The sequence below is a fragment of the Manis pentadactyla genome, chromosome 4, assembly GCF_030020395.1.
Source record: "Manis pentadactyla isolate mManPen7 chromosome 4, mManPen7.hap1, whole genome shotgun sequence".
Taxonomy (NCBI): domain Eukaryota; kingdom Metazoa; phylum Chordata; class Mammalia; order Pholidota; family Manidae; genus Manis; species Manis pentadactyla.
Genome location: NC_080022.1, coordinates 35,164,978 through 35,192,310, shown reverse-complemented (window position 1 = coordinate 35,192,310; position 27,333 = coordinate 35,164,978). Strand labels below are relative to the sequence as shown.

Below are 27,333 nucleotides of genomic sequence, written 5' to 3'. Positions count from 1 at the left end.
TTGACCTCTCCAGACGTGCACTTGGCCGGCGCGCGGCCTCGGGGGGAGGTCCCTCCCCCGTCTTCCCCGAGGGCCCCGCGGGCTGGCGGGAAGCAGGCCGGGGGTGGCCCTGCCTGGGTGGTCTTCTGGCCCGCCCCCCGCGGCGCCGTTGCCTGGCTGCGGATCCGGCCGCGCGGCTCCGGGTAATTTGCCGGCCCCTCAGCCAATGAGAGGGCGTCGCCCCGGCCCGCTCCCTTTTTCTAGGGCTACAGCGGCCACCTCGTCACTGCGGTCCCACCTTGAGCCGCGCCGGCCTCGCGGCCCGGTAGCTCCGCCTGCACGCGGCCCCCACTCCGGCCGCCGCGCCCGCCCTGCTCGCCCTGCGCGCCTGCCCCTCGCTGCCGCCGCTGCACACCCGCAGCCGCGCCTCGGCCTCCCCGCCGAGTCCCCACACGGGGTTCTGCGGTGCAGGGGGCCAGGCCAGCCTATGCGGGATCCCACATAACGAGGGTTGGGGGCGCCCACATCCTCCATCTCTGCCAGCATGGCTCGGTCGCCGCCCCCCGGAGAACTGCCCCCGGCCTACACAGCCCCAGCTCCATCTGTGGCACCCCAGGTGAGTAGAAGGGAAGCCAAAAGAAGGAAGATTGGGACCAAGTCTAGAGACACCAGATCTGTAGCTTTGCAAGGTTCACGTGATGGCTCCGAGTGCCCTGTGTTATCCCCTGCCTGGGAGAGGCGTGTGTGTGTGTCTGTGCCTCCTGGGTACTGGCGGGTGAGAGTGTGTGTCTGTGGGTTCACCTCTGGGTCCACCTGAGAACAGGTGTGTGTATATGTACCCTATGCACAGAAGATGGGTGTATGCCTTCCTCGGGCAGGGAACGGAGTTAAATCTTTTACCAATTTGGGTCTGTATCTTTGTAGGTCCTACCTATCCTGCATCCAGAAGTCAAGAAACTGCGGCTTAGCAGAGAGTGTAGAGAGAGGGAAAGGGAAGGATTTCATGCGTTGTTACAGTAATGCCTGGCTGACCCTTCTCTTCCCATCCCAGATCCTAGCTGGGGGCCTGAAGGCTCCACTCTGGCTGCGTGCTTACTTCCAGGGCCTCCTCTTCTCTCTGGGCTGTGGGATCCAGAGACACTGTGGCAAAGTGCTCTTCCTGGGACTGCTGGCCTTGGGGGCCCTGGCACTGGGTCTCCGAGTGGCCATCATTGAGACAGACCTAGAGCAGCTCTGGGTAGAAGGTGAGTTCTACCAGCCATAGACACCAGCCATAACTGCTTGCATGTGGCGAGACCAAGACAAGAACCAGGGTGAGACACTGGCTACTGAGTTCTAGAGGACTTGGCTCTGGATCTGGAGGGGGCACCTGCCCACCAGAACCTGGGCATCTGGGAGCATTGCTCCCTCCCACACCCGTAAATGGACATTTACAGATGATGGAGTCCTATGAATAGGTATATAGAATAGTTATCTGTGAGTGAGTGTGTGTGTGTGTATTTAGCATTTAATACCAGTCTTCTGTGTGTAGTTTTGACTGCACAGCAGGGTTTTCAAAGGCAATTAAAAAGATCAATCTTTCAGTAGCAAATAAAATAAAATATGTACTGGGATATAATACAAGGCAGAATAGGATTTTTTTCATAATAAGAGAAGGCACAGAGAGATCACATATGACGAGGAGAATCGTAAGTTAGAGCTAGAAGGCTGGGCAAACGGCAAATCATCTGGCAGGCCTCCAGGGAAAGTCTCACCCGCCTACGCCCCCTGCAACCATTTAGTGAAAAAGCAGCACAGAGTCCTCATTTCAAGGCAACAGCAGGGTTGAATGGGACCAAATCCTCACTTCCTAAAGGAAACATTAGATAAATGATGATTAATAATTTCAGCATAATTCTCCTTTCCTGGGGCCTCACTTCATATGGCAGCACTTTAATAGAGTCAAACTCCCTTCTTTACTTTACTGGGAAATTTGCGTTTATGAGCTCCCCCAGACCTCCCCCAGGCCTGGCCCACACCCAAAGGCAGGGCCCAGGTTATATCACACACCCTATTTCAAACACTGGCAAGCCCTAGGATCCAGAGCAGATGTTTCTTGGAGCCAGCCAGCCTGCCTGCCTGCCTCTGGGCTCCCACGGCCCATCCCCACCCTACCCCAGCCCTCTGCAGACTCTCACAGACATACACACTCCAGGCCATCCCTGGGGTCCAGAGCAGATGTTTGTCTGGGCCTGCCCCCAGCCCCAGGATGCACATGTGCATACACACACACACACTGCTGCTGCCTGGGTGGTCCCAAATGGCTCTTTGATTTCCTGCCACAATAGAGGCTGTCTCCCCACCTCTTTCTCCTCTATTCCCAAGATCTTCCCCATCTAAACACCCCCTGAACCTCCATGTTTCCTCACCTTCTCTCCTACACTCTCACATAGGACAGGCTAGATCCCACCAGATTTTTGCTACTCTTTGTAGAAGGGAGATGTAGGAGGGTGGGAGCTGATTCCTGGAGCTTTCTCCTTTATTTCAGATACTACTCAGTTCTGTACTAGCTAGGGCTTGGGGGAGGTAAAAGGAGCAATCTTGGCCTGACCTTTTTTTGGTGCATCTGTAGCTGAGGCTTCTTGCAGCAATGCTCCGGGCAATAAGGAGCTGATCAAGGTGTGGACTGAAGGGTATTCTCTGTTCCTTTTCTGTTTTGCTAATATAGAAAGCAAAGAAAGAAGCAGGACATTGGCTATCAGAGTTCTGGACCAGGGTTCAGGGCCCTCTCCAGCTTTGCTATGGTGAGACTTGAAATGTAACTTGTCCTTCCTGATCAGTTTTAAAGCTAAAGGGCTCAGAGATAGATTGTTCTCTAAAATAAAAAATACAACATAGAGCCCAGCTGGTACTTACAGGAACAGGGATAGAGATGGTTTGAAATTAGAGCTGCCCCTGAAGATAAGGAACATAACATCCATTCTACCTGGAAGGCAGGGGATAGCCACATATTGATTGGTGGAACCACTATCCATTCAGATACTCAAAGCTGGAACCTTGGGAGTCAGCCTCAGTTCTTCTTGCTCACCTCCTTGGTTTTTAAACAAGCAAATTCTTCTCTCTTAACCTCTTTCATAACAGACCCCTTCTTTCCACACCCTTCAGCCATCACTCTAGTCAAGGCCTTTTTCAATCTCTGGCAGTACACTTCTAATTGTATTACTTAGAACACTTTCAACCACATGGAAGGGAAGGAGGGAGAGAGGAAGGAAGGATGATTTATTTATTCTCTGCTGTAACAAGAAATCTGGCAGTAGACAATAGGGCAGTCTCAGGATGGTTAGTTCAGCAACTGAGGACATTAACAAGGCCCCAGTCTCTTCGCCCTCCTTTCTCTGCCTTCTCCAGCTTGTTGGGCTTTTGTCCTCAGGCACATCACCTCCTTGTCCCAAGGTGGCTGATGCAGTAACAGAAAATCGTCATCCTTGTCTTGAAAGTCAGGAAAAATTTGCCAGAAGCCCTCCAGCTGACTTCCCATTTTGTCACTTGGGCTAGAACTGTGAGGCATTCTCTGACTAAATCCTTCACTTGGCAAAAGCAATGGAATTACTGTGGTTGACTTCTTAATCAAATTTCACCCCCTAAGGCTGGGGAGGGCTCAGCTGCCCTGAATCACTAGGCCTTTCAGAGGATGGCAGATTAAATCAAGGTCTCTTAGAAAGGTGACTGATCTGTCAGCCTCACCTTCAAATCTGCCACCACACTGCCCTCCTGTGGTGTATTTAAATCTGGCCAAGTCTGTCTCCCGCTTACAGCCCTTGCACTGCTTTCTGCTAGGTGCTGGGAAGTCCCAAGAATCAAGTTCAGGCATCTTGTCACACAGTCTAGTTTCTCCATAATCTCTTTTTTTAATTGAAGTATAGTTGTTATATAATATTATACTGGTTTCAGGTGTACAACATAGTGATTTGACAATTATATCCATTACTCAGTGTTGACGTGGGTAAGTGTAGTTACCATCTGTCATCATACAAAGATAGAACAATATTATTGACTATATTCCCTATCCTGTACTTTTATCCCCAGGACCAATTTCTGGAAGCGTGCACCTTTTTCCCCTTAACCCACTTTGCCCACCCCTTCACCCCCCTCTCCTACAGCAACCACAAGTCTCTTCTCTGTGTCTGTAAGTCTTTTTCTGTCTTGTTCTTTAGATTTCACACAGTTAAGTGAAATCATACGGTATTTGTCTTTCTCTGCCTGGCTTATTTTACTTAGCATAATACCCTCTAGGTCCATCCATGTATGTCTCAAATGGCAAGATTTCATTCTTTTTTATGGCTGAGTAATATTCCATTATATATTCATATCACATCTTCTTTATTCATTCATCTATTGACACTGGTTTCTTCCACATTTTGGCTATTTTAAGTAATGCTGCAATAAACATAGGAGTGCACATATCTTTTTGAATTGGTGGTTTTGTTTTCTTCAGGTAAATTCCCAGAAGTGGAATTACTAGGTTGTATGGTATTTCCGCTTTTAGTGATTTGAGCAACCTCCATATTATTTTCCATAGTGGCTGCACCAATTTACATCCCCACTAACAGTGCGCAAGGGTTCCTGTTTCTCCATATCCTCACCAACACTTGTTATCTCTCGTTTTTTGCATAGTAGCCATCCTGACTGGTGTGAGGTGCTATCTTGTGGTTTTGTGTGATCAAACTCTTAATTGCTCCTCCAGCATTGTCTCTGCCCCACTCAGCAGTCCAGCAACACTGAGTCTCTGACAGTTTCCCCACACACTTGGTGCAGAATGCCTTTTCCTGACTTCTTTCCCTAGCCAACTCCTATTCATCATGCACAACTCAGCTGCAGAATGTATTGTTAAGTGATGAAAAAGCTCATCTCACTTCTCCGCTCAAAACCTACCATGGCTCTCGTTTCATTCAAAGACAGCCTGAGTCCTTACAATAGCTTCCAAGCCCTTACACGTGAAATTTCTGGACCAAAGATTATGAACATTTCTGAAAGTGTCAATGCACATTGCAATATTACTTTCCCCAAATATTATGCCAAATTATACTCCCATGGTAGGTTAAAGTACACTCCTTAAGCCAGCAATGAGTGCTATCAATTTTTAAGTTTTTGCAAATTTGGTAGGGGGTAATTTATTGCTGTTTTAATTTGCATTTATAAGATGACCTATAAGATAGGCTCTCTTTCCATGCTGGCTACCCAGTTATGTATAAAGGCATATGAAGTCTTAACAAATGTGCTGATTTTGATGTCTCCTTCCCCTGTTCAACTTCCTTCCCACTCACAGTCTTTTTTTCTCCAGTTCTTTCTCATTTTTCTATCACATCATTTCTCTCCCAGCAACTGTGGAATAATAATTCCATATCTGTACCCACTGTATGCTGGGAAATTTCCTAAGTACTAGACCTGTGTTGATTGTAATTCTACCAAGATAGGCATTGTCCCCATTTTACAGATGAGGAAATTGAGGGTCAGAGAGACTAAGTGATTTGCCCCCAGCAGACTAAGTGTTGAGTCAAAACTCAAAGTCAAGTCTGTACAAAGTCCAGGGCTCTCCCCCATACCTGCTATTTCTTCTTGTTCTCATATGACATCCCAGTTTCTCTGTCCTCATATCTACCATCACTGTCAGTCAAGGTCTATCTTTTTCTCTTCCTCAGTTTTTCTGAGGATCCTTTGTTCTCTCTGCTGTTGTATTAAAAAATTTTTTTTTCTCTTGCTTTTTTAATTAGCTCTCTCTGGGTCCTTCCTTCCTCCCAAGGTTTCTTCCTCTCAGCAAACTCACTGTGGGGGAGCTTCTCTCTGCCCCTCCCTGCAGCAGCTCTGCCCTAAGCCTGGTGAGATGAACACTGCAGTACAGGCCTGGGGGTGTGTGGGGAGTCAGGGGAGGAAGACAAAGAGTGGGGGATTTGGGGGCCAGGATGGCTGTGTAAGACCGCATTCATGAGGGGAGGGCCAGCAATGTGATGTGGTGAGCATATGGTAAATCTTTCGGGGCCACCAAAGTTTGGGGCCCTCATGAGTGAGGAGATGATGTGCGTTTGAAAAAGAGGTTGGGGAGCATGATGAATCCAGACGGGCTGAAGTCAGGGAGAAGCAGGACATGTGGGTCCCAGGGTGTCAGTGACCCACAGGAAGAGACCTCAGGTAGGTGGAAGCAGAACTAGGTCCAAGACCAGACCAAGCCCCCAAAGCCGCTGAGGTGGTTTGGCGTTGGGTCTGTCCTCCCAAACAAAGCAGTTAGATCTCATCCCCTCACAGTGCCCCACTGCAGCCCCAGGCCCTGGTTGCCGAGCATGACTCCATGGCCAGCATAACGCAGGACCTGAGGGGCGCTAAGGCCAGGAGAATAAGGCAGGCCTGACCTAGGGCTCCCTGTTGTCTGACAGTGAGACGGGTAAAAGGGATCTGGAACCCTTTCTCCTCCTTGGCCCACTTTGATGTCACCTCCGCCCAGGTACATGAGCGGATTCCAGGTCCTTCTTGCATGAGTGCAGGATGTTGACAGCATCACACTAGAAGACTGACCCTCCACTCCCCTGTACCACAGCCAGCACCGCTCCCAGGCACTCCCGTCTGCCTCTTGGCAGAACAGTTGGCAGAAGGGTGTATGGCTATAAATCACTGCCTGGGGCAGCCTGAATTAGGAACCAGCCCCAGCCCTAGACCTGTTCTTTTAGGAGATGTTTCCTGTTGGCCCTTTTGTCCCCCTTTTTCTTCCCCACCAAGTGTAAAGGGACTGAGTGAGGGCTCCCCTACCAGATACCCCCATAACCCCAGCCCTGGCCCCACTCATACTGATCTCTCATTTTTAAGTTATTTGCCCCAAACATGGCTCATGCTTAAATCTTAGCCACACAAGAATTCCATGGAGCCACACAACAGAGGCTGTCACTCCCCTGGCAGAGCTCCATATTGCAAGCACAGGGTCAGGAGCCCAAGGCGTCCGCATGGCCCTCAGGCAGAAAACGGGGCTCCTCCTGGCAGCACTCGCACTTGTGTTGAGAGGCCTGTGGGTTAGGGAACCACATCCCCCAGAGCTCTGGTCCAGCAAGGCTCTTTCTCCCCAACTTTCTCTCTCTGCTCTGGCAGTGGGCAGCCGGGTGAGCCAGGAGCTGCATTACACCAAGGAGAAGCTGGGGGACGAGGCTGCATACACCTCCCAGATGCTGATACAGACCTCCCGTCAGGAAGGGGAGAACGTCCTCACATCTGAGGCGCTCAGCCTCCACCTCCAGGCAGCCCTCACTGCCAGTAAAGTGCAAGTATCACTCTATGGAAAGTGAGTCTGGTTGAGCCCCTGAGCTGGGGGTGAGGTGCGCTATAGCAGCACTGCAGCGGGAAGCCCCCTCTTCTGCTGATTGCCGTGTCCCTGGCTGTCACAGGTCCTGGGATTTGAACAAAATCTGCTACAAGTCAGGAGTCCCCCTAATTGAGAACGGGATGATTGAGCGAGTGAGTATCCTGATCTGCTCTCTGGCCAGTTGGGGTGGGACCTTTCCCGAAGTCGGGGAGGACTCTGCGAGACTCCGAGAGGCTAAGTTGGGGATGGAGGTGTGCAGAGGGCATCCTGAGCAGGTCATGGAGAAAGGAGCCCAGGGACAGGACTGACGTGGCCTGGGCTGTCCCTGGCAGATGATTGAGAAGCTGTTTCCGTGCGTGATCCTCACCCCCCTCGACTGCTTCTGGGAGGGCGCCAAGCTCCAAGGGGGCTCTGCCTACTTGCCGTGAGTGCCGCCACAGCTGCCCCCAGGGCCCTGCCTCATCTCCTGCCCCGACTTCCCCAGCACAAAGGGGGGGGGGCAGATAATGCCCAAAACCATGTCAAGGGCCTAATTACCTCCAAGGGCAGGGTCAGAACATGGGCTGCCCCAGGGCTCTCTCCAAACCCACCTCCTCCTCCCCTCAGAAGGAAAGGCAGGCTTGTCTATTTTAAGAAAACCAAAGATCTGTAGGATCTGAGCAAAGGAGAATAAAGATCCCCATACACAGAATTTGTTAGTCTGGCATCAGCAAAGAGAGTAAGACATCTGCAAAGCTGTTGCCCATGCCAGAAAGAAAACCTGTTACAGTGGGTGCCTGTGGTGGTTATGTATTAGAGCCGAAGATCCATGGCTTGGGGAGGAACTTTGTGGGGCTTTTCTGGGCCTTTTGCATGTGTGGAGTATCATCTGTCCCAATGTCCCTCTCAGCACCTTGTATCCGTCCCCAGCTCACAGTAGTGACCTAGTAGGCTGGCGTAGCCTGGGAAGCTGCAATAGGACAAGGGTGGGATACAGCAGGGCCCCCCTCGCAGCAGTTTGCAGGGTGGGTATTGGTCCCTGCTCCTACCAAACATGGGCTCTCCCCTCAGCGGCCGTCCCGACATCCAGTGGACCAATCTAGATCCGGAGCAGCTGCTGGAGGAGCTGGTCCCCTTTGCCTCCCTTGAGGGCTTCCGGGAGCTGCTAGACAAGGCACAGGTGGGCCAGGCCTATGTGGGGCGGCCCTGTCTGCAGCCTGATGACCTCCACTGCCCGCCTAGTGCCCCTAACCACCACAGCAGGCAGGTGGGTTCCAGCCAGGTCTTCCAGAGAAAGGCTCTTTTCTGTCCTTTTCCCTCCGTGTATGCTCCAGTGTTCCTGGAGAGAGCAGACTGCATTCTGTCCACCATGGACACTTACCCTGTCCCCAGTGTGCTAGATGCCTAGAGTGTTCCATTCCCATTCAGTTCACCAAAGGAGCCCTCAAATGGCGTATGAATCCCTCTGTCCTTTTCTAAGCTCAGAAAGACTGGCTATTATCAAAAATAGATTTGTACAGAGAACCTGAGGACAAATTTTTATCATACCTAGTTTCCGGAGTGTCTGTGTGGCCATGTGAATGTGGACCTTTTTCCAGAACCCACCACAGTTATGCCAGTGCCTCCCAGCAACCCATTTCCGTGACTCTGCTCCCTCTCATGGCCTCCTCTCTGTGAGATGGTAGCTATTCACTTAGAGCAGGCAAGGGGCTCAGTTATCTACACTGCAGGCCTGCTGAACTCCATGGCAGGCAGTTTCTGGAGGGGCATCCCAGGCATCCACAGCCAGGACCTAAAGTAACAACTTCTCTCCTGTCTTCCTCCAGGCTCCCAGTGTGGCTCAGGAGTTGAGTGGAGGCTGCCACGGCTTCTCCCACAAGTTCATGCACTGGCAGGAGGAATTGCTGCTGGGAGGCATGGCCAGAGACTCCCAAGGACAGCTGCTGAGGTAGGGCCTGCCCTGGGACTTGCAAGGAGACCCCAGGCATGGGAATCTGCACTCTGATTCCAGGCAGCTCTGGCAAAAGGCCCCTGCACACCCCCACTGGATGCCCAGGCCAGCTCTGAGCCCTTCATCTCCTGTACCCCTTACCAGGGCGGAGGCCTTGCAGAGCACCTTCCTGCTAATGAGTCCCCACCAGCTATACGAACACTTCCGGGGTGACTACCAGACGCATGACATTGGCTGGAGCGAGGAGCAGGCCGCCACTGTGCTGCAGGCCTGGCAGCGGCGCTTCGTGCAGGTCAGTGTGGAGCAGGGCAAAGGCAGTGCCCTGAAGCTGCTCCTGCCTCCTGCCCCTCAGACCCATGCTGTTTCTCCAGCTGGCCCAGGAGGCCCTGCCTGAGAATGCATCCCAGCAGGTCCACGCCTTCTCCTCCACCACCCTGGATGACATCCTGCATGCGTTCTCGGAAGTCAGTGCTGCCCGTGTGGCAGGAGGCTATCTGCTCATGGTGGGTCCTGCTCTTGGCACCCTGCCCCTACCTGCACCCAGTGCCCACCATAGGAACCCGCCTGACACTGCGCCCTCTCTCCCCCAGCTGGCCTATGCCTGCGTGACCATGCTGCGGTGGGACTGTGCCCAGTCCCAGGGCGCCGTGGGCCTCGCTGGGGTGCTGCTGGTGGCCCTGGCAGTGGCCTCAGGCCTCGGGCTCTGCGCCCTGCTTGGCATCACCTTCAACGCTGCCACCACCCAGGTACAGCAGGGCTGCAGGGCAGACTTGGGTGCCCACAGTCTGGACTCCGCAGCTCATCTAGCTGCCCACCCCTGTGTCCCCCCAGGTGCTGCCCTTTCTCACACTGGGCATCGGCGTGGATGACATATTCCTGCTGGCACATGCCTTCACAGAGGCTCCCCCAGACACCATTCTCCAGGTGAGGCCTCATCCTCCAGGCTGGCTCACCTGAGGCAGTTCAGCACCAGGTCTGGTAATTAACTTTGTGCCTCAGTTGCCACATCTGTAAACAGGGGTAGTAAGTGTTTATGAGGTGGTTGTGAGGATGGGCGAGGTAATTCAAGTTGAGTGCTTAGAACAGCATGCAGAACTCATGTGTGGTGCTCAAGAACTGTCAGCAGCTGTGTGGTTTTTGTCCCTCCTCTGCCATCCCGAGTTCCCGAAGCCCCTTCACTCTACCTTGAAGCCCCATGCCCACCCACCCCCCGCCCCAGCAGGAGCGCACCGGCGAGTGTCTGCAGCGCACGGGCACCAGTGTGGCGCTCACGTCCATCACCAACATGGCCGCCTTCTGCATGGCCGCCCTTGTTCCCATCCCTGCACTGCGGGCCTTCTCCTTGCAGGTGAGGCCTCCCAAGCAGGGCCTGGGCTCGGGGTGGGCGTGCAGCGGGAACATGCCTCATGCGGCCTCCGTGCCCTGCCTGTCCGCCCCCTAGGCAGCCGTGGTTGTTGGCTGCAACTTTGCAGCCGTGATGCTTGTCTTCCCCGCGGTCCTCAGCCTGGACCTGCAGCGGCGTCACTGCCAGCGCCTCGACGTGCTCTGCTGCTTCTCGAGGTGCTGTCCCTGCACCGCCCCCACTGCCCTACCCCACCAGGCCTTCCTTCCTTGGCCCCATTCATCCTATCCCCTCGCCAGCATTTCCAGGCCCAGTTCTGTCACCACCTCTCTCCCTCTTCCAGCCCCTGCTCTGCTCCAGTGATTCAGATCCTGCCCCAGGAGCTGGGGGACAGGATGGTACCAGTGGGCATTGCCCACCTGACTGCCACAGTTCAAGCCTTTGCCCACTGTGAAGCCAGCAGCCAGCATGTGGTCACCATCCTGCCTCCCCAAGCCCACCTGGTGCCCCCACCTTCTGACCCACTGGGCTCTGAGCTCTTCAGTCCAGGAGGGTCCACACGGGACCTTCTAGGCCAGGAGGAGGAGACAATGCAGAAGGCAGCCAGCAAGTCCCTGCCCTGTGACCACTGGAATCTCGCCCATTTTGCCCGCTGTTGTTTTGCGCCCTTGCTGCTCCAGCCACACACCAAGGTGAGACTCCAGGCCTGGAGAAGTCAGTGGAGGTCAGGGCAGAGGCTTAGGCATCTCTGGGCCCCAAGAAGGGTGGAGGGCTTGGCCCATTATTCGAAGATGGGGGCATCCCTAGGCCTCCAACTTAATCACCATTTCCCACAGGCCATGGTGCTGGTGCTTTTTGGGGCTCTTCTGGGCCTGAGCCTCTATGGAGCAACCTTGGTGCAGGATGGGCTGGCCTTGACAGATGTGGTGCCTCGGGGCACCAAGGAGCATGCCTTCCTGAGCACCCAGCTCAGGTACTTCTCCCTGTACGAGGTGGCCCTGGTGACACAGGGTGGCTTTGACTACGCCCACTCCCAACGTGCCCTCTTTGATCTGCACCAGCGCTTCAGTTCCCTTAAGGCCGTGCTACCCCCGCCTGCCACCCAGGCACCCCGAACCTGGCTGCACTATTACTGCAACTGGCTACAGGGTAAGAGGCGAGGAGACCGGCAGGGAGGGCTGTGCAGGCAGAAGCCCCGGGGCCGCAGGCTGACTGTGCCTACCATTCTATCCCCTAGGAATCCAGGCTTCATTTGACCAAGACTGGGCTTCTGGCCGCATTACCCGCCACTCATACCGCAACGGCTCTGAGGATGGGGCCTTGGCCTACAAGCTGCTTATCCAGACGGGAGATGACCAGGAGCCTCTGGATTTCAGCCAGGTGGGCAGAGGGCTGGAAGGGTCAGGAAACACAGAGGGTCTGTGTTCCAAGCCTCATGGACACAGGCCTCTCTGCCTCTGCAGCTGACCACCAGGAAGCTGGTAGACAAGGAGGGACTGATTCCACCCGAGCTCTTCTATGTGGGGCTGACCGTGTGGGTGAGCAGCGACCCCCTGGGTCTGGCAGCCTCACAGGCAAACTTCTACCCCCCACCTCCTGAGTGGCTGCACGACAAGTACGACAGCACCGGGGAGAACCTTCGCAGTGAGTCCCGGGGAGCTGGCCTGTACAGACCCTGCCCTGGGGCCCTGCGCACGACTCCTGGTCCTCACCAGCTCTCACCGGCCTCCCCCCCCTCTGCCTGCCGCCCTCCCCTCCACAGTCCCGGCAGCCCAGCCCCTGGAGTTTGCCCAGTTTCCCTTCCTGCTGCGCGGCCTCCAGAAGACCGCAGACTTCGTGGAGGCCATCGAGGGGGCCCGGGCCGCATGTGCCGAGGCAGGCCGGGCCGGGGTGCGTGCCTACCCCAGCGGCTCCCCCTTCCTCTTCTGGGAGCAGTATCTGGGCCTGCGGCGCTGCTTCCTGCTGGCTGTCTGTATCCTGCTGGTGGGCACTTTTCTGGTCTGTGCCCTCCTGCTGCTCAACCCCTGGACTGCCGGCCTCATAGTGAGTCTTCACAGGACCGGGTCTGAGAGACCTGTGGCTCCCCGCCCTGCCCTGCCCGTCCCACCCCCGGCACCCCAGGAGCCCAGGGTGAGCCCTCCCCTCCCCAGGTGCTGGTCCTGGCGATGATGACCGTGGAGCTCTTCGGCATCATGGGTTTCCTGGGCATCAAGCTGAGCGCCATCCCCGTGGTGATCCTCGTGGCCTCTGTAGGCATTGGTGTGGAGTTCACTGTCCACGTGGCTCTGGTGAGAGCACAGGCCCTGGGTGGGGGCTGGCCGATCGGTATTCCACACATATTTATCAAGCACCTACGACGTACCAGGTACAATTTAACAATTGGGGATATAATAGCAAAACACACATGCTCTACCTTAAAGGAGGTTATATTCTGGAGTGTAGAGATAAACAATAAACAAGTAAACAAATAAATAAGCAGCCATTTCAGTAGAGAGGAAGGGACAAAGGCCTGACTAGAATGGGGTAAGGACAGAATGGAAGGTGAGAAAATGGGAACCAACAACTCTTTTGGTTTGACTGTGAAAGGGATCAGAGAAACGGGATGGCAGCTGAGTGGCAGTGCCGATAAAGGAGAGAGTCTACCCAGGCAGAGATGGGGGAACTGAGGCAGGCGTGGGCCTCACCCAAAGCCTGTGGTCTCTGGCAGAGGAGGAGTGGCAGTGGGGTGGGGCCACACACCAGGTGGAAACAGCCCCATTATTATTTGGATTATCAGAACAATATATAGGGGGAAAGTCAGCATGTAGGAAGGTACAAAGAGAGAATTAGAACTCGGAAATGCCACCCTGAGAAGTAACTGTTACCACTTTGGTGTCCATCCTTCTAGACCAAGGATCAACAAACTTTTCCTGTAAAAGGCCAGACAGTAAATATTTCAGGTTTGGCAGGTCATATAGTCTCTGCTGCAACCAGAGTACAGCACAAAAGCAGCCACAGACCACATGTGAATACAAACTTTACTACCAAACAGATGACATGGTGTACTTGGTCAATCTGTTCTAGACATTGTGTCTCGCCAGACACACCTACACAGTGTTACCCGAATGGGCACATGCATGCATTCTGGGGCAGTCCCCAGAAACTCAGTTCACCTGGCCTTCTGTGGGCCAGGGTGAGCCCTCGGGATGGATGAGCAGAAGCTGGGGGCATGGGTGAGCGGGCCATGGTCGGCTGAAGGGCAGCCCCAGGACCACTGTGTTCCCCCAGGGCTTCCTGACCACCCAGGGCAGCCGGAACCTGCGGGCCACCCGTGCCCTAGAGCACACATTTGCCCCAGTGACCGATGGGGCTGTCTCCACATTGCTGGGTCTGCTCATGCTTACTGGTTCCAACTTTGACTTCATCATAAGGTAGGGAAAGCTCAGGGCAAGGCGGCAAGGCCCGCGGGCACTGGCTGCAGGGCCCCCCAGCTAGTACTTCTTCTATACCACCCGCCCCCGCAGGTACTTCTTCGTGGTGCTGACAGCTCTCACGCTCCTGGGCCTGCTGCACGGGCTCGTGCTGCTGCCGGTGTTACTGTCTATCCTGGGTCCCCCACCGGAGGTGACCACCCCCACCCTCTGCTCCCAGCCCAGGGATGGGACGGGAAGGGCCAGGACAAACCCCTTAAGTGGCCAGCAGACAAGGTTCAACTCACAAGTACCCTCCCCGCTATGAGGCACCTGCAGCCGCAAAGGGCAAACCCCACTTTCCCAGACTCCCTGCCCCTGCCCCTCAGCTCTCCTGCCTTCTCTGGGACCCACCTAGCCTTTAAGGTCCGAGCAAGGCACAGGCTTGCCCCAGGCCTTGTCAATCCTGTCCCTTGTAAGCTCTCATCTAGCTGGAGGCCAACGAGGGCCCAACTTCCCAACAAACACAGTGAGGCACCAGGGAGGTGCTGAGGGGGACTGAGGTCCTGGTGGCCCCTGGGCTCACTGGTGTTGGGGTCTCCCCCCAGGTGGTACAGATGTACAAGGAGAGCCCAGAGGTGCTGAGCCCGCCAGCTGCACAGGGAGGAGGGCTCAGGTGGGGGGTATCCCCTACCCTGCCCCAGAGCTTTGCCAGAGTGACTACCTCCATGACCGTGGCCCTCCACCCACCCCCGCTGCCTGGTGCCTACATCCACCCAGTCTCCGATGAGCCCACTTGGTCCCCTGTTGCCATACCAGCTGCCGGTGGCTCCAGCAACCTCAGCTCTAGGGGACCATGTCTGGCCACTGCGTGAGAGCAGCTGGAGCATGGAGACCCTGCCTGGGCCACCTGAGGTCACTGGGATGCAGTGGGTGGATTACTGAATGCAGGACAGACTCCTGGAGGCCCTGCTGCTGCTGTCTGCCTGCACCCCTCCCTGCCTGGGCCATCACAGGCCTCCTGAGAGCCACACAGAGCCACCACCCTCTGGGCCGGGCCCCAGCCTGTGTCTGGGGGCATGAAAGCCAGCCCCTCAGGCTGTGGCATGGCCACTCCCCTCCCCACACTGCTGCCCGCAGCCGACCAAGCCTGGGGAATCTCTAGCGCCTGTTGCCAGTCCTGGCCCCCCACTGCAAAGTGACTCCTGGACAGGCTGTGTCCCTGCCCACCACCTACCATATAAATTATTTATATGAAGATGTTTATTTTTGTAGTTTGTATAGCTGTTAGCTATGCTGAAAGTTTTATTTTTAAAGAGAAAATATATTCTGTATGAACTCATCTCACATGACTTTGCTGCTTTTCTTTGCGACAGAGTTGGGAGTTTGCAAGTAGAGGTGTCAGGGCCTAAGGTCCTGGAGCTGCTCTAGTCCTGGATGGGAAAGGTTCTAAATTTTTGTCCCGTAACTTTGGTTTATTTATCTGGCAAGTGAACATGAAGTTCAGCAAACACATGTTGATCATATACTTGGTAATAGGTATGGGTTAAGTGCTTAGTATACAAAATGACACAAACATTTTTGGTGTCAAACTCTACCTTGTGGCTTTCAGAGCCATCATAATCCAGCCCTGCCCACCTCTCCAGATTTGTCGGCTGCCTTCCTGTTTCAGCAGCATGGCAGGCATAGGCAGAGGGGCATAACCATGCAAACAGGTGGGAGGTAAAGTGGAAGCAGATCAGAGAAGTGGCCACTGAAGCAAAGATGGGGACAGACAGCAGGGTCAGGGGAGATATTTTAGGAGTTTTGAGCCCAGGTCAACCTCCCAGGCAGACGCTTCTGCAAGACAGCAGTCAGCCTGGCACCCCAGAGGCATCTTTGGCCAGACAGCCACAGCATCAGTAGGGGAACTGTTCAGAAATGAGGTTGTGCTAGCAACTGGTGAGGTGCTGTGGTTAAGCTGTTTGTTCTGTGAAGGTTGAACAGCAGCACTATACAGAGGCCTTGGAGATTCTGGCCACTGCCCTGGGCTAGAGTACAGCGCCTCACCCCGTGGGAAGGGGGCGGTCTTTTATCACCCTTCTCCAGCTATCCCAGGACCCAGCTGGCCTGGATTCCAGCCACCCACTCACCAGGAACAATCCCACCCAAAAGCACGGCCTTCTCACACCCCACCCACTAGGCCAAAGGCCAGAAAATCATATTCTGAGCAAAAGTGAAAAGATAAAAGAGGTAGTTGGCTTGTAACAGAGTAGGGTTGCATCCAGCACACCCCAGGAATGGAGCCTGGACTCCTGTCAGTAGTGTTTGGGTCACTATGGAGGGGCTTTTGGGTGGTGCGGGAGAGCTCATCAGGCTGGAATAGTGCAAAAGATGTCAGCCCGCTGTGCCACTTACCAGCTGAGCAACCTGGGAAAGTTAGCTAACCTCCCTGAGCCTCAGCATCTTCATCGGTGAAATGGGAAGGTTAGAGCCTATCTTGTAAGGTGCTATTTTTTTCTTTTGGGATTTAAAATCATAATATTTATGTAAGAAATGACCTGGCATGTCATAGGTGCTATTTTTGTAGTTTGTAGAGATGTCTGAAAGTTTTTGCTCTGATGGCATGCTTATGAAATGACCCTGAAACATGGACGGTGTCCTGGCCGGCAGCAGCGGAACCAGTTCTAGCCAGCTGGAGTGGGCCCACCCCAGGCCTGGTCAGCCCTTGGGCACTGACCACATCCAGTCTCGGCGACGAGGCCCAGTGCTTGCAGGGCAGCTCACCCGGTGTGGCACCTCACACTGCTCAGCCCTCTGCCTTCAACACCCTTTCGCAGCTCCCCATCTCTGACAAGACAAAACCCAAGCCCTTTCCAGGCCTCATTCGATCCAGCCTGTGCCATCACCCCGGCTGTCTCCGCGACAGCGCCCGACCGCACTCACGCCCTCACTCGCACACCCGCTGTGCTCTCGACAGGCTGCATGACTGCATGCTGCCCGCACAAACCCCGTTCTCTGCCTAGAACACTTTCCCGCCTCCCCTTGGCCGTACTCTCCGTCAAGATTAAGTGGATGCCAGCTCCTGCAGAAGGGGCGGTGGTGTGCCTCCTGAGTGGTCCCACGGCCCCAGTGCCCGCCCTCGACCGTTTCTGCTTCGGTCCCTAGAATCGGGGAAACCCTGCGGGTATGGAATGAAGGTCTGAATTCCAACAACTGACACAAATACTTCATCCCAGCTTCCGTGAGGGACTCGGCACCGGCACCGGCACCGGCACCGGCGGGAAACGCACTTACCTATCCAGGTAACGCGGGGGTTCCCGGGCAGACCGACAGAGAAGAAACAGAGCCGCACGACCTAAGGGACCCCGCGGTGCCGCCCCGCCCCGGGCAGCCGGGGTCTCGGACCAGCCCTGTGCCGCCTACAATTTGCATACCCATGATGCACCACGAAAAGACAGTTTTACGACGCTTGAGTTCCAGCCGCATGGAGGTCTGTCCGCTGCTGTGGGGCAGGCTGCCCGTTAGAAAGATGGGGTCTATATGCATCCATGCCGGGAGTGAGAACTGCGCAGGCACTGAACAACCACAAGTGTGCTGAGTGTTGTGTCACTCTGGAAGCTTCCAAGCGGAAACATGTAGATACACTCTGGTTTCTCTTCAGATCGCATAAATCTTTCGCCTTTTACTAAAGATTTCCGTGGAGAGGAACAGTTATGAGTCTATAACTAATTTTTTGAGGCCTTGTTTTTACAAGGCTGATTTTGAAGTTAAAAAGCAGGAATCGTCTCTGGGTTTATCCAGATTTGTGTTGGTTTTGGTATTCGCTTTTGCGTTATTTGCGTGGGTTTCAGGACAAGTATGAGTAGATACTTTTTGGTGACAAGTTCCTTACAGAAAAATAGGATGAAGAAAGGGACGGGGTTGGTTACCAATATCTCAGACCTGAATTCTCCTACGTATCTGCATAATGCTATGGGAGCATATCTACGGCTTTACTTAAGTCTCGCAGCTGGTGGCCTCCAAATTCACAGCCGTTAGCAGGTCCATTGACTCTCATATTCAAAGCATATGTTTCATACTACCTCCTCCATTGCTAGCACCGTGGTCTAAGAGCTTGTGATAGACTCGTGCAAAAGTCCCCTTTCTAACTCTTCTTCTCTGGCCCTCTCGGATCTCCACTCTGTCCTCCCACTTTGCCCCAGTCCTCCACTTGTTCTCTGATTAATTCCATGACCCTAAATCAATGCCTGGCACATAACCTCTCAGTCTTTGTGAAACAAACGAATGGGTTTACTTTCTCAACACCTATGTTAGAAAAAGCATAAAACTTAAATGTGATTTACTCCCTCTAAGGGATGTGAACGTTTAAATAGTAAGATATTGACAAAAAACCCACGTGGCGAAGTACAGGCCAGGTTGTTGGCTCTGGCTGAGAGGGGGAAGGAAATTGAGAAGAAACGGCTGTGCCCATTCGGGGACTGCGGGAAAGACCGTAAACCCTGTAGTACTCAACCAATGAGGATCCAGGGGAGGGACTCGCCTGCTAAGGAATAAATTGCTCAAACTGCCGAGTGTGCGTTTTTACCAGACACCCAATCTTGCAAGACCACCGTTAAAGCCTCGCTCTGCTGTTCTCTTTGTCTCCGTGTCACTTAAGTTCGGACCAGTGAGCGCGTTTCTCACAATTTGGGGTCTCATCCGGAGTACTCGTGCCCGTGGAAGTGGGGGCCCAAGGGGAGTGGGGAGGCCCTGCCCGACTTAGGGCGGCCCGCTCTGTCTGGGTGTTTCATCCTCCCTCGGAAACCGAGAAAAGACCCCCAGACTGTTGTGAGGAGACAGCCGCCGAACACAGAAGAGGAAAGGCAGGCACCGCGGCAACCAGGCAATCTTGTGCAGGAGCCAAGGTAGGAAAACTGGGCTCTAAGTACTGCCTTGGTGGTTGGGCGTTTTTTCGGAGGTGGAGCGTGTCTGGCTGAGACAGATCCTGGATATGAAGCGAGTGTGGAGTCCCGATCCGCGGTTCCGTTCTCCCGCAAAGGAGACTGCGGGAGACCGAGAAAACGAATCTCGGGGTGTGCAGGAAACCTCCATTATAAGGGAGTTGAGTACACAGGGAGCTCAGACACAGGGACCTCTTGAAAGGTGGGAAATAAAAATTCTAGGCCTAGGGAACCAGGGAAAGGGAGCCAGAAGAGGTCCCTTGAAATTCCCCCAGATAGCCCGCCGGGGCGAATGTTACCGTGCTTGGGGGTCGCCTCCTAAGCTGGGGCTAAGGAAAAACAGAAGATGATCAAATTTTGCTGTTTTGTCTGGGCTAAAGAACCGATCTGTAAGCCATCGGTTTTCTGGCCGCAGTTTGGATCGGGTGAAAACTGGCTTTGCCAGGCTCTAGTTCGTGTGCGCGACAGAGCCTCCAGTTCGCCAGAGGAGTGGGACTACGCCCTCTGCTGGTCACCAAGGGCGCTGTCCATATTTCCCAAAACAGCTGAGAAGGGAAAGCTGAGGAGGACCAACTAGAAGAGGTTTCCCAGGACAAGTCCTGGCACCCAATTTCTTGTCTCCGTCCGCTTTATAATCCTCAGGCTGGGACTCAAGGGGAACAATGCCAGGAAGATCAAGCAGGAGACTCAGATTCATCTGAGAATCAGGGGACTTCGGCCCTTACCAGGCCCCCTACACCCTTTATTCCAACATTAGAGGGGAATTAGAACAATGTACGAAGGACCTAGAGAGGTTCCCCCTTCCTCTGGGGAGTCCATCAGAACCCCTAAGATGTTTCCATTGAGAGGGGTTCCACAAGGACGAGGGGAAATTGAGTTTGTTCATGTTCCCCTCACTAGTACTGAGGTGAGAAATTTCGAGAAGGAAATGAAACCATTGTTGTAAGATCCCCTTGGCCTAGTGGACCAACTAGACCAATATACTTGGATTGAGCTGATGTCCATCATGAATGTCCTATTCCCTGGTGAGGAGAGCGGGGTGATCAGGAGAGCTGCTGTGTCCAGCCAGCAGAACAGAAGTTCCCAAATGTAGATCTTGGGTGGGATAATAATGGTCCACTAGAATGCAGGATCTTCGAGGACTAATTATAAACGGAATCAGAGAATCAGCCCCAAGATCTCAAAATGTTACTAAGGCGTTTGAGGTCCAATAGGAGAGGGAAGAGACCCCAAGCACATTTTCACAGAGACTCAGGGACCAGACGAGGAAGTATTCAGGACTTGACCCAGAATATCAGGTAGGACAGGGCCTTCTAAAGGTTAATTTTGTAACCAAGAGTTAGCTAGATATTGCCAAGAAATTACAGAAGCTAGATGGATGGAGAAACCCATTGAGGAATTACTGAGGGAAGCTCAGAAAGTGTTAAAAGAGAGGATGAGAAGCAGAAGCAGAAGCAGAAAGTAAAAATTATGGTGACCACCATAAAAAAAGCAATTGAGAAGAGAGGCGGAGGACCACCTCAGAGAAGACAAGGGAATCAGAAAAGAGAGAACGAAAGAGAGACTTGTCCACAAAGAGACAAGAAATGCTTTAACTGCGGGAAACCAGGTCACTTGAAGAGAGAGTGCCCTTTAGGGGAAAGAGAAGTGACTCCCTCATGGCATTAAATGAAGATGAGGGAGGCCAGGAGTTCCCCTTTGTTAGGCCCCACCAGGAGCCCTTGATAAATCTGTAGGTGGGGCCTAAAGAAGAAAACACAACCTTTTTAATATACACAGGAGCAGCCCATTCCTCCTTGACCTTTCAGCCACAAAATGTGAAATTTTGACCTGAAAGGAGAGGGATTCCAAGTTCCTATTTTTGAAGAACTGTAATCAAATTAGAAAATGAGATTACAAAGGGATCATTCTTGTATGTCCCAGAAGCAGAAGCTAATCTCTTGGAAAGGGGTTTAATTACTCAGGCCTGGGTCTAGGAATAGAGAAGGGCCAAATGAAGGTTCTAATGGCCTGCCTCACAGAGGAGGAAGAAAAGAGAATAAACCCTAGGGTATGGGTTAAGAAAGTAAATAGGGGAGGTTTACAAGTTTCCCTGATAAAAGTAACTGAAACAACCAGGTGAAAATACTTGCAGGGGACAATATCCAGTCCCCTTGAAGGAGAAAAGGTCTCCAGCCATAACAGAAGGCTTTGTTAAGGATGGTCTATTGGAGCCTTGTACGTCACCATACCATACTCCCATCCTAATGGTGAGAAAACCTGAAGGGTCATACCAGTTGGTGCAGGATCTTTGGGCTATAAACCAAATAGTCCAGACCCGACATCCTGTAGTTCCTAATCCTTATACCATCCTGAGTAAAATACCATATAAACATAAATGGTTTAGTGCAGTAGATCTGGAGGATGCATTTTGGGCCTGTCCACTAAGTTGGATAGCAAAGACCTTTTTGCCTTTGAATGGGAAAATTCCATTAATGGAAACAAAACAGCAATGTCATTGGACCATGTTGCCATAAGGGGGACTGATGGAGGCCCCCAACTTGTTCAGTCAAATCTTAGAATCCATCTTAGAGGACTTTGAACCTGTGCAAGGAATGCAGCTTCTGCCATATGTAGATGATTTATTAATCTCAAGGTAAGAAAAGACAAGACTGTCTGAAACCACTATAGATTTGCTTAACTTCCTGGGACAAAAGGGGGTTGAGAGTCTCTAGAAATAAACTTCAATTTGTAGAAAAGAAAGTTAAATACTTAGGTCATCTTATAAGTGAAGGGAAACAAAGAATCAACCCAGAAAGAATTTCTGGAATCATAAATTACCCCAAGCCAAAAAACAAAGAAGGAACTTAGAAAATTTGGGGGACTAGTGTGATATTATAGATTATGGATTGACTCTTATGCTCAAAAGGCTGAAAGCTTGTATTCTAAATCGTCAGAGGGAGAGCCAGATGCTCTCCAGCGGATGCCAGGGGAACTGCAAATTCTAGAGGAATTAAAGCAATCTTTAGCCACCGCCCAGGCTTGGCACTCTGTCTTTAGAAAAGCCATTTCACTTGTTTGTTATGGTTGAACAAGGCTCTGCTATAGGGGTTTTGACCCAAACCTGGGAAGGAAAGAAACACCCAATGGCCTTTATGTCTAAACTATTGGACCCTGTTTCTCGAGGGTAAAAGCCTTACTAGTAGAAGAGCAGGAAATTAACTTTAGGAGGAATCCATCTGTACTCCTCACCAGGTCCAGGCCACACTCAATCAGCGGGCTGGGTGCTGGCTAAATGATTCTCAAATTTTAAAATATGGAGCCATTCTACTTGACAGAGATGACCTGATAGTAACCACAGATCCCTGTCGCAGTCCGGCCAGCTTCCTATGTGCAGGGGAGGCTGAAGGCCAATCAGAATTGAGTCACAATTGCATGGACCTCATAGAATATCAGACTAAATCAGACCTATGGGTGGGGGTATGAAACTGTTTAAAGACGGGTCCTCCCTGATGATAAGGGCAAACCACGTAATGGGTGTGCCCTTATTGATGGAGATCAGTTATCTGTCTGGAAAAAAAGATTACCCAGTAACTGGTCAGCCCAAACCTGTGAGTTTTTTACCCTTAATCAAGCCTTAAAACTTTCAGATAGGGAGGGTATGATTTACACAGACTCCAAATATGCCTTTGGAAAAATCTGGACAGAAAAAGGTCTCATGAACAGTAAAGGAAAGGATTTAATTCATGGAGAATTAAACAAAGAGTTTTTTTTTAAATCTCTTACTTCCAACTGAAATATCTATAATGTATATAAATGGTCACCAAAAAGGAAATTCTTATGAAGCAACAGGTAATAGAATTGCTGAAGCAGCTGCTAAAGAGGCTGCACCTGAAGGTGAAATTAGACTTCTAAATGTCACTTTTGATATCCCCAAAATTACCTTGATCCCAAAATTTTCCAAAAAATTAAAGAGCTGCAGGAAGTTGGGGCATCTCGAGATGAGAAAGGGTGGTAGACTTTACCAGATGGGAGGGAAAGGATCAGCCGACCTATTGCGAGAGAGCTGATGAGCGTGTTACGTAAAGGGAGTCACTGGGGTCCCCAGGCGATGTGTGGTGCTTTGCTTTGCTAAAAGTTTATGGGTGTCCTGGTATTTACATCATTGCTAAACATGTTTGTAGGAGTTGTATAACGTGCCAAAAAATTAACGAAAAGAGTATGAGAAAGCCAGTACCTGGAGGAATACTCCCAGGACTAAGACTATTACCGAGTATCCAAATTGGCTTTACTGAGATGCCAAAAGTGGGAAAGCTTAAATATTTATAACTGATTGTTGATCATCTTACTGGTTGGGTAGAGGCTTACCCTGTAACTGCAGGATCAGTCATAAAACTACCTTTAGAGTAAGTGATTCTTAGGTTTGGGTTAATAGAAAATGTTGACTCAGACAACGGGAGTCATTTTACCTTGGAAGCATCACAAGGAATAATGGTGGCACTCCAGGTACAGTGGGATTTCCATACTCCTTGGCATCCACCATCCTCTGGCAAGGGAGAAAGAGTGAATCAGGCTCTCAAGAAACATTTAACCAAATTAATATTAGAAACCAAGTTGCCTTGGACCTAAATGTCTTCCTATAGCACTCCTAAGGATTAGAACTGCTCCCCGAAAGCATTTAAGACTTTACCCTTATGAATTATTATATGGGCTGCCATACCTAGGAAGGACAACAGACTTGCCAACCATGGAAACAAAAGATTAATTTCTAAAGGAATATGTGCTGGCGTGTCTTCTACCTTATCTTCTCTCAGGCTGAAAGGACTCGTCGCCCACGCTTCCCCCTCTATAGTTCTTCGCTCACTGCTTCCAGCCTGGAGACCTGGTATTAGTAAAGTCCTGGAAAGAAGATCGACTCCAGCCCAGCTGGGAAGGCCCCTCCCAAGTGCTCCTGACCACAAAAACTGCAGTGAGGACGGCTGAAAAGGCTTGGACTCATTACACCAGAATAAAGAAATTAACTGAGGGATCTGGGAACAAAACGGAGAATTGGAAGGTGTCCCAAGTAGCTAACCAACTCTTAAGGCTAAAACTAAAAATAACCTAAAAATGTTCGTTTTTATTCTTCTCACTCTATATTTTATAGGCAAATCACAAGGAACCCTAAGTTGGAAAGGGACTCCTGATTATCCTGTCAAATTAGTAATCAATATTACAAAGACATTAAGCCCCCAAACCATTAGGTTTGATGCCTGTCAAATTCTCTCTTGTGGTGATTTAAACGACCAGAGACAACTTTCTGGGGAAAATAAATACCTCTGTCCCGAACCAAGTCCAAGCCAGGAAGCCTATGTGGCCTATCCTTGCCCTACCTGGAGCGATGTATGGTGGACCACCCAGTTGCAAGGATGGACAGCCAGCCCAGCCCACCTAGCCAGCCTGAGAGGGAGATCTAGAGACTTAAAACCTTTAAAAGGAAAGCTCCACTTAGCTAAAGGCATTCCCCCTAAGAATTGCCAGGACAAACAATGTAACCCTCTCTTGTTAAGTATAAATAATCCTCAAGATTTAGACTCAAACCCCGTAATTGCTCCTCGTGTTTACGGACTTGGTGCAGATGTTGCTGGAATAGATCCCGTGGGAAGGTTTGGTCTTAATTTAATCAAAGACAAGACTTCACGCATAGTAACCACCCCTAATACTGAGGTAGATGAGCCAGAGCTTCCCAGTAATGACCCTACACTAATTACTGTAACAGAGGTAAAGGATCTAAAACAAAACTCTTGGAAATTGAGACAGGTTACAGAAACACCAATGCCTGCGGAGAATATGTCAAATTTTCAGCACTAGCTTTGAACAAAAGCAACTGTTATGCATGTGCTGCAGGACAGCCGCAGGTGCAGGTGGTCCTGTTCTTTCTCTACAGGGACACAGACCCCAGTGGGATGAACTGCATGTTGGCCCTGTATAGGATAAGGACACTTGGAAAGATGAGATTTGCATGTGCTTGTCTCTACTTTTTCCTACACTAAAGAAGTCAGACCCGATGGCAATCTCCTTTTTCCATAGGGATGATAAATCACTCCTCATGTCTCTCTAGGCAAGAGGAAGGTTTCACAACTCCTGTGGGGAATTTGCTAACTTGTACCCACGTCCTGAAGTCTCTAAAGAGGGTTACTTCTCAAGATTACTCATCCCCCTAGCGGATATTTGGTGGTACTGCAGAAAGAGGAACCTGGGCAACTCATTGCCATCCAGCTGAACTGGGACTTGTGCTTTAGTCCAATTGCCTATTCCATTTACCTTGGAGTTTCTCTCCACTCCCAAAGGGGAAAGAATTTCTCATAGAAATCACAGACCATTGCAAGGATCCTTTGATTCAAATGTATATAGTGGCTCAAGAGGAGTCCCTGGCAGAGTCCCTAAGGAATCTAAAGCTAGAAACCAAAGAGCTGCAGGGTTTGAATCAGCACTCTTGGTGGTCCACCATCAACAAAAACATAGACTGGATCAGTTATATTTACTATATCAACAAAGGTTTATAAACTATACCAGGGATACTCTTCAAGAAGTAACTAGCCGATTGGATGCTACCAGCAGGATGGCCTGGGAGACCAGGATAGCGTTGACATGATGTAAGAAGAAAAAGGCAGAGTCTGTGTTGTGTTGGGAGGAAAATGTTGTACTTTTATGCCAAGTAATACTGCCACTGATAGTACTGTTACTAAAGCTCTACAGGGACTCACCACTTCAGCTAATGAATTAGCTGAAAACTCTGGCATCGATGATCCTTTTACAGACAGTTCAGAAGGATGGTTCGGGAAATGGAAAGGTATAGTTGCCTCTGTTTTAACATCCCCTGTTAGAGCCGCCAGAGTTTTACCCGCTGTAGGATGCTGTGTCACCCCTTGTGTGAGAGGCCTGACCCAGAGGCTCACACAGCCATAAACAAATACCTGTGACATACACCCAAAATAATCTTATGTTATCGGAAAATAAATTTAACTATGAAGAAGAGAGGAAATATATATTGGAAAAGTTTGAAAAAGAACTGGGCATAAGTTGAAATCCATTCCTGGGAATAAAATCAGAAATTCTTAAATAGGAAGAGGAGCAACTGTTAGAAAAAGCAAGACCTAAATGTGATTTTCTCCCACTACGGGGTTTAAACATTTTAACAGTAAGATATCGACAAAAACCCCACTGTAGGGAAGCACATGCCAGGAAGTTCAGGCTGAGGCAGGAGGAAACTGAAAAGAAACAGGCTGTGCCTATTGGGGGGAGCGGAGTTTTGAACCAGCCAATAAAATTAAGACAAATGTAAAAGAAAGCCTAATATGGATATAACTTGCTTAGGCAATCTCCGGGGAAGAATGTGAACCCTGTAGTACTCAACCAGTGAGGAACCAGAGGGGAGACCTGCATGCTAGGGAATAAATTGCTCCAACTGCCCTGGGTGTGCATGTTTACCAGACACCCAATCTTTCAAGATCACCATTAAAGCTTCACTCTGCCGGTCTCTTTGTCTCTGTGTCCACTTACTAAGTTCGGACCAGTGAGCACATTTCTCACGCATACACAGTATTTAATCTGTCCCACTACCAGTTCTAAGCACTTTACAAAATTACTTCAACCTTACTAAAAATCCTAAAAGATTTTGTTATTATCTCCCTTTTATAAATAAGGAAACTGAGGCATGGAAAAGTTAAATAGCCTCACTCAAGTCACAAGGCCAGAAAGTGGTAGACCTGGGATTCACACAGCAACCTGGCTCCAGAAGAGTATACTCTTTTTTTTAAGGTATCATTGATATACAATCTTACAAAAGTTTCACATGAAAAACATTGTGGTTACTACATTCAGCCATATTATCAAGTCCCCCCATGCCCCACTGAAGTCACCATCCATCAGTGTAGTAAGATGCCAGAGTCACTACTTGTAGAAGAGGTATAGTATACTCTTAATCAGTGTGTTACTGGTGGGGTTCAGCATACAGTACTCCAAAGTATGACACCTTCACATATTTAATATTTTAAGCTGAAGGAATTTGAGAAAACAAGAAAGTCACTCCAACCTCCCCTCCCCACTCCATTTCCACACCGTCCTTTCTCCCTTCAAACAGTTCATAAGAGCCTCCCCTGAGAGGTGCCCTCTCTACACTGAGAGGAAGGGAGCCATCCTTATCTCCAACGAGACTCCAGAAGAATCCTAACGAGCCTTGCTAGATTTCCCCCACTTAACTACACACTCTTTAACCCATCATATTCCTCCAGGTCTCCTCTCTTACTCAAAGCCAGCATGAAAATACTCAGGTTGGACCATTTCTTCTGGTCAGTTCCTCATGAAGCCTCCTGTGTTATGTAAAACTTATCATTTGTATGCTTTTCTCCTGTTAATCTTTGTCAGTTTGATTTTCAGACCCAGCCAGGGTCCCTCAGAGGAAAGGAAGACATTTGCCTCTCCTACACTAA

The 27,333-nt window shown here is 51.0% G+C and overlaps 1 protein-coding gene, 1 long non-coding RNA gene and 1 other non-coding gene across 11 annotated transcripts; all 3 read left to right on the top strand.

Moving 5' to 3' along the window:
* Positions 1 to 13: 13 nt before the first annotated feature.
* PTCH2 (patched 2) lies at positions 14 to 15,303 on the top strand. 9 transcript variants are annotated; one of them, XM_036893190.2, is made up of 22 exons: positions 49 to 595; positions 1,031 to 1,223; positions 7,090 to 7,279; positions 7,383 to 7,452; positions 7,633 to 7,724; positions 8,351 to 8,546; positions 9,106 to 9,227; positions 9,375 to 9,522; positions 9,602 to 9,733; positions 9,821 to 9,976; positions 10,062 to 10,154; positions 10,453 to 10,578; positions 10,672 to 10,790; positions 10,916 to 11,264; positions 11,409 to 11,721; positions 11,810 to 11,952; positions 12,036 to 12,216; positions 12,335 to 12,615; positions 12,723 to 12,860; positions 13,840 to 13,982; positions 14,076 to 14,175; positions 14,570 to 15,303. In XM_036893190.2, the coding sequence occupies exons 1-22, from the start codon at positions 524 to 526 to the stop codon at positions 14,834 to 14,836; spliced, it is 3,624 nt and encodes a 1,207-aa protein (XP_036749085.2). In that variant the 5' UTR covers positions 49 to 523; the 3' UTR covers positions 14,837 to 15,303. The 9 variants fall into 9 exon arrangements, 8 of the variants coding, with proteins under 8 accessions (XP_057356136.1, XP_057356135.1, XP_057356134.1 ...); XM_057500150.1 differs by having other exon boundaries at positions 10,450 to 10,578; XM_057500151.1 differs by having other exon boundaries at positions 47 to 595; positions 8,351 to 8,459; positions 9,602 to 9,976; positions 10,450 to 10,578.
* Positions 15,304 to 17,584: 2,281 nt separating this feature from the next.
* On the top strand, positions 17,585 to 17,700 carry LOC118916373 (U5 spliceosomal RNA). The gene has a single exon (XR_005026355.1). It is a non-coding gene; the product is annotated as a U5 spliceosomal RNA (small nuclear RNA).
* A 389-nt stretch (positions 17,701 to 18,089) lies between these two features.
* On the top strand, positions 18,090 to 26,381 carry LOC130683341 (uncharacterized). Its single transcript, XR_008996996.1, has 2 exons — positions 18,090 to 18,847; positions 23,677 to 26,381. It is a non-coding gene; the product is annotated as an uncharacterized LOC130683341 (long non-coding RNA).
* The last annotated feature ends 952 nt before the right edge of the window (positions 26,382 to 27,333 follow it).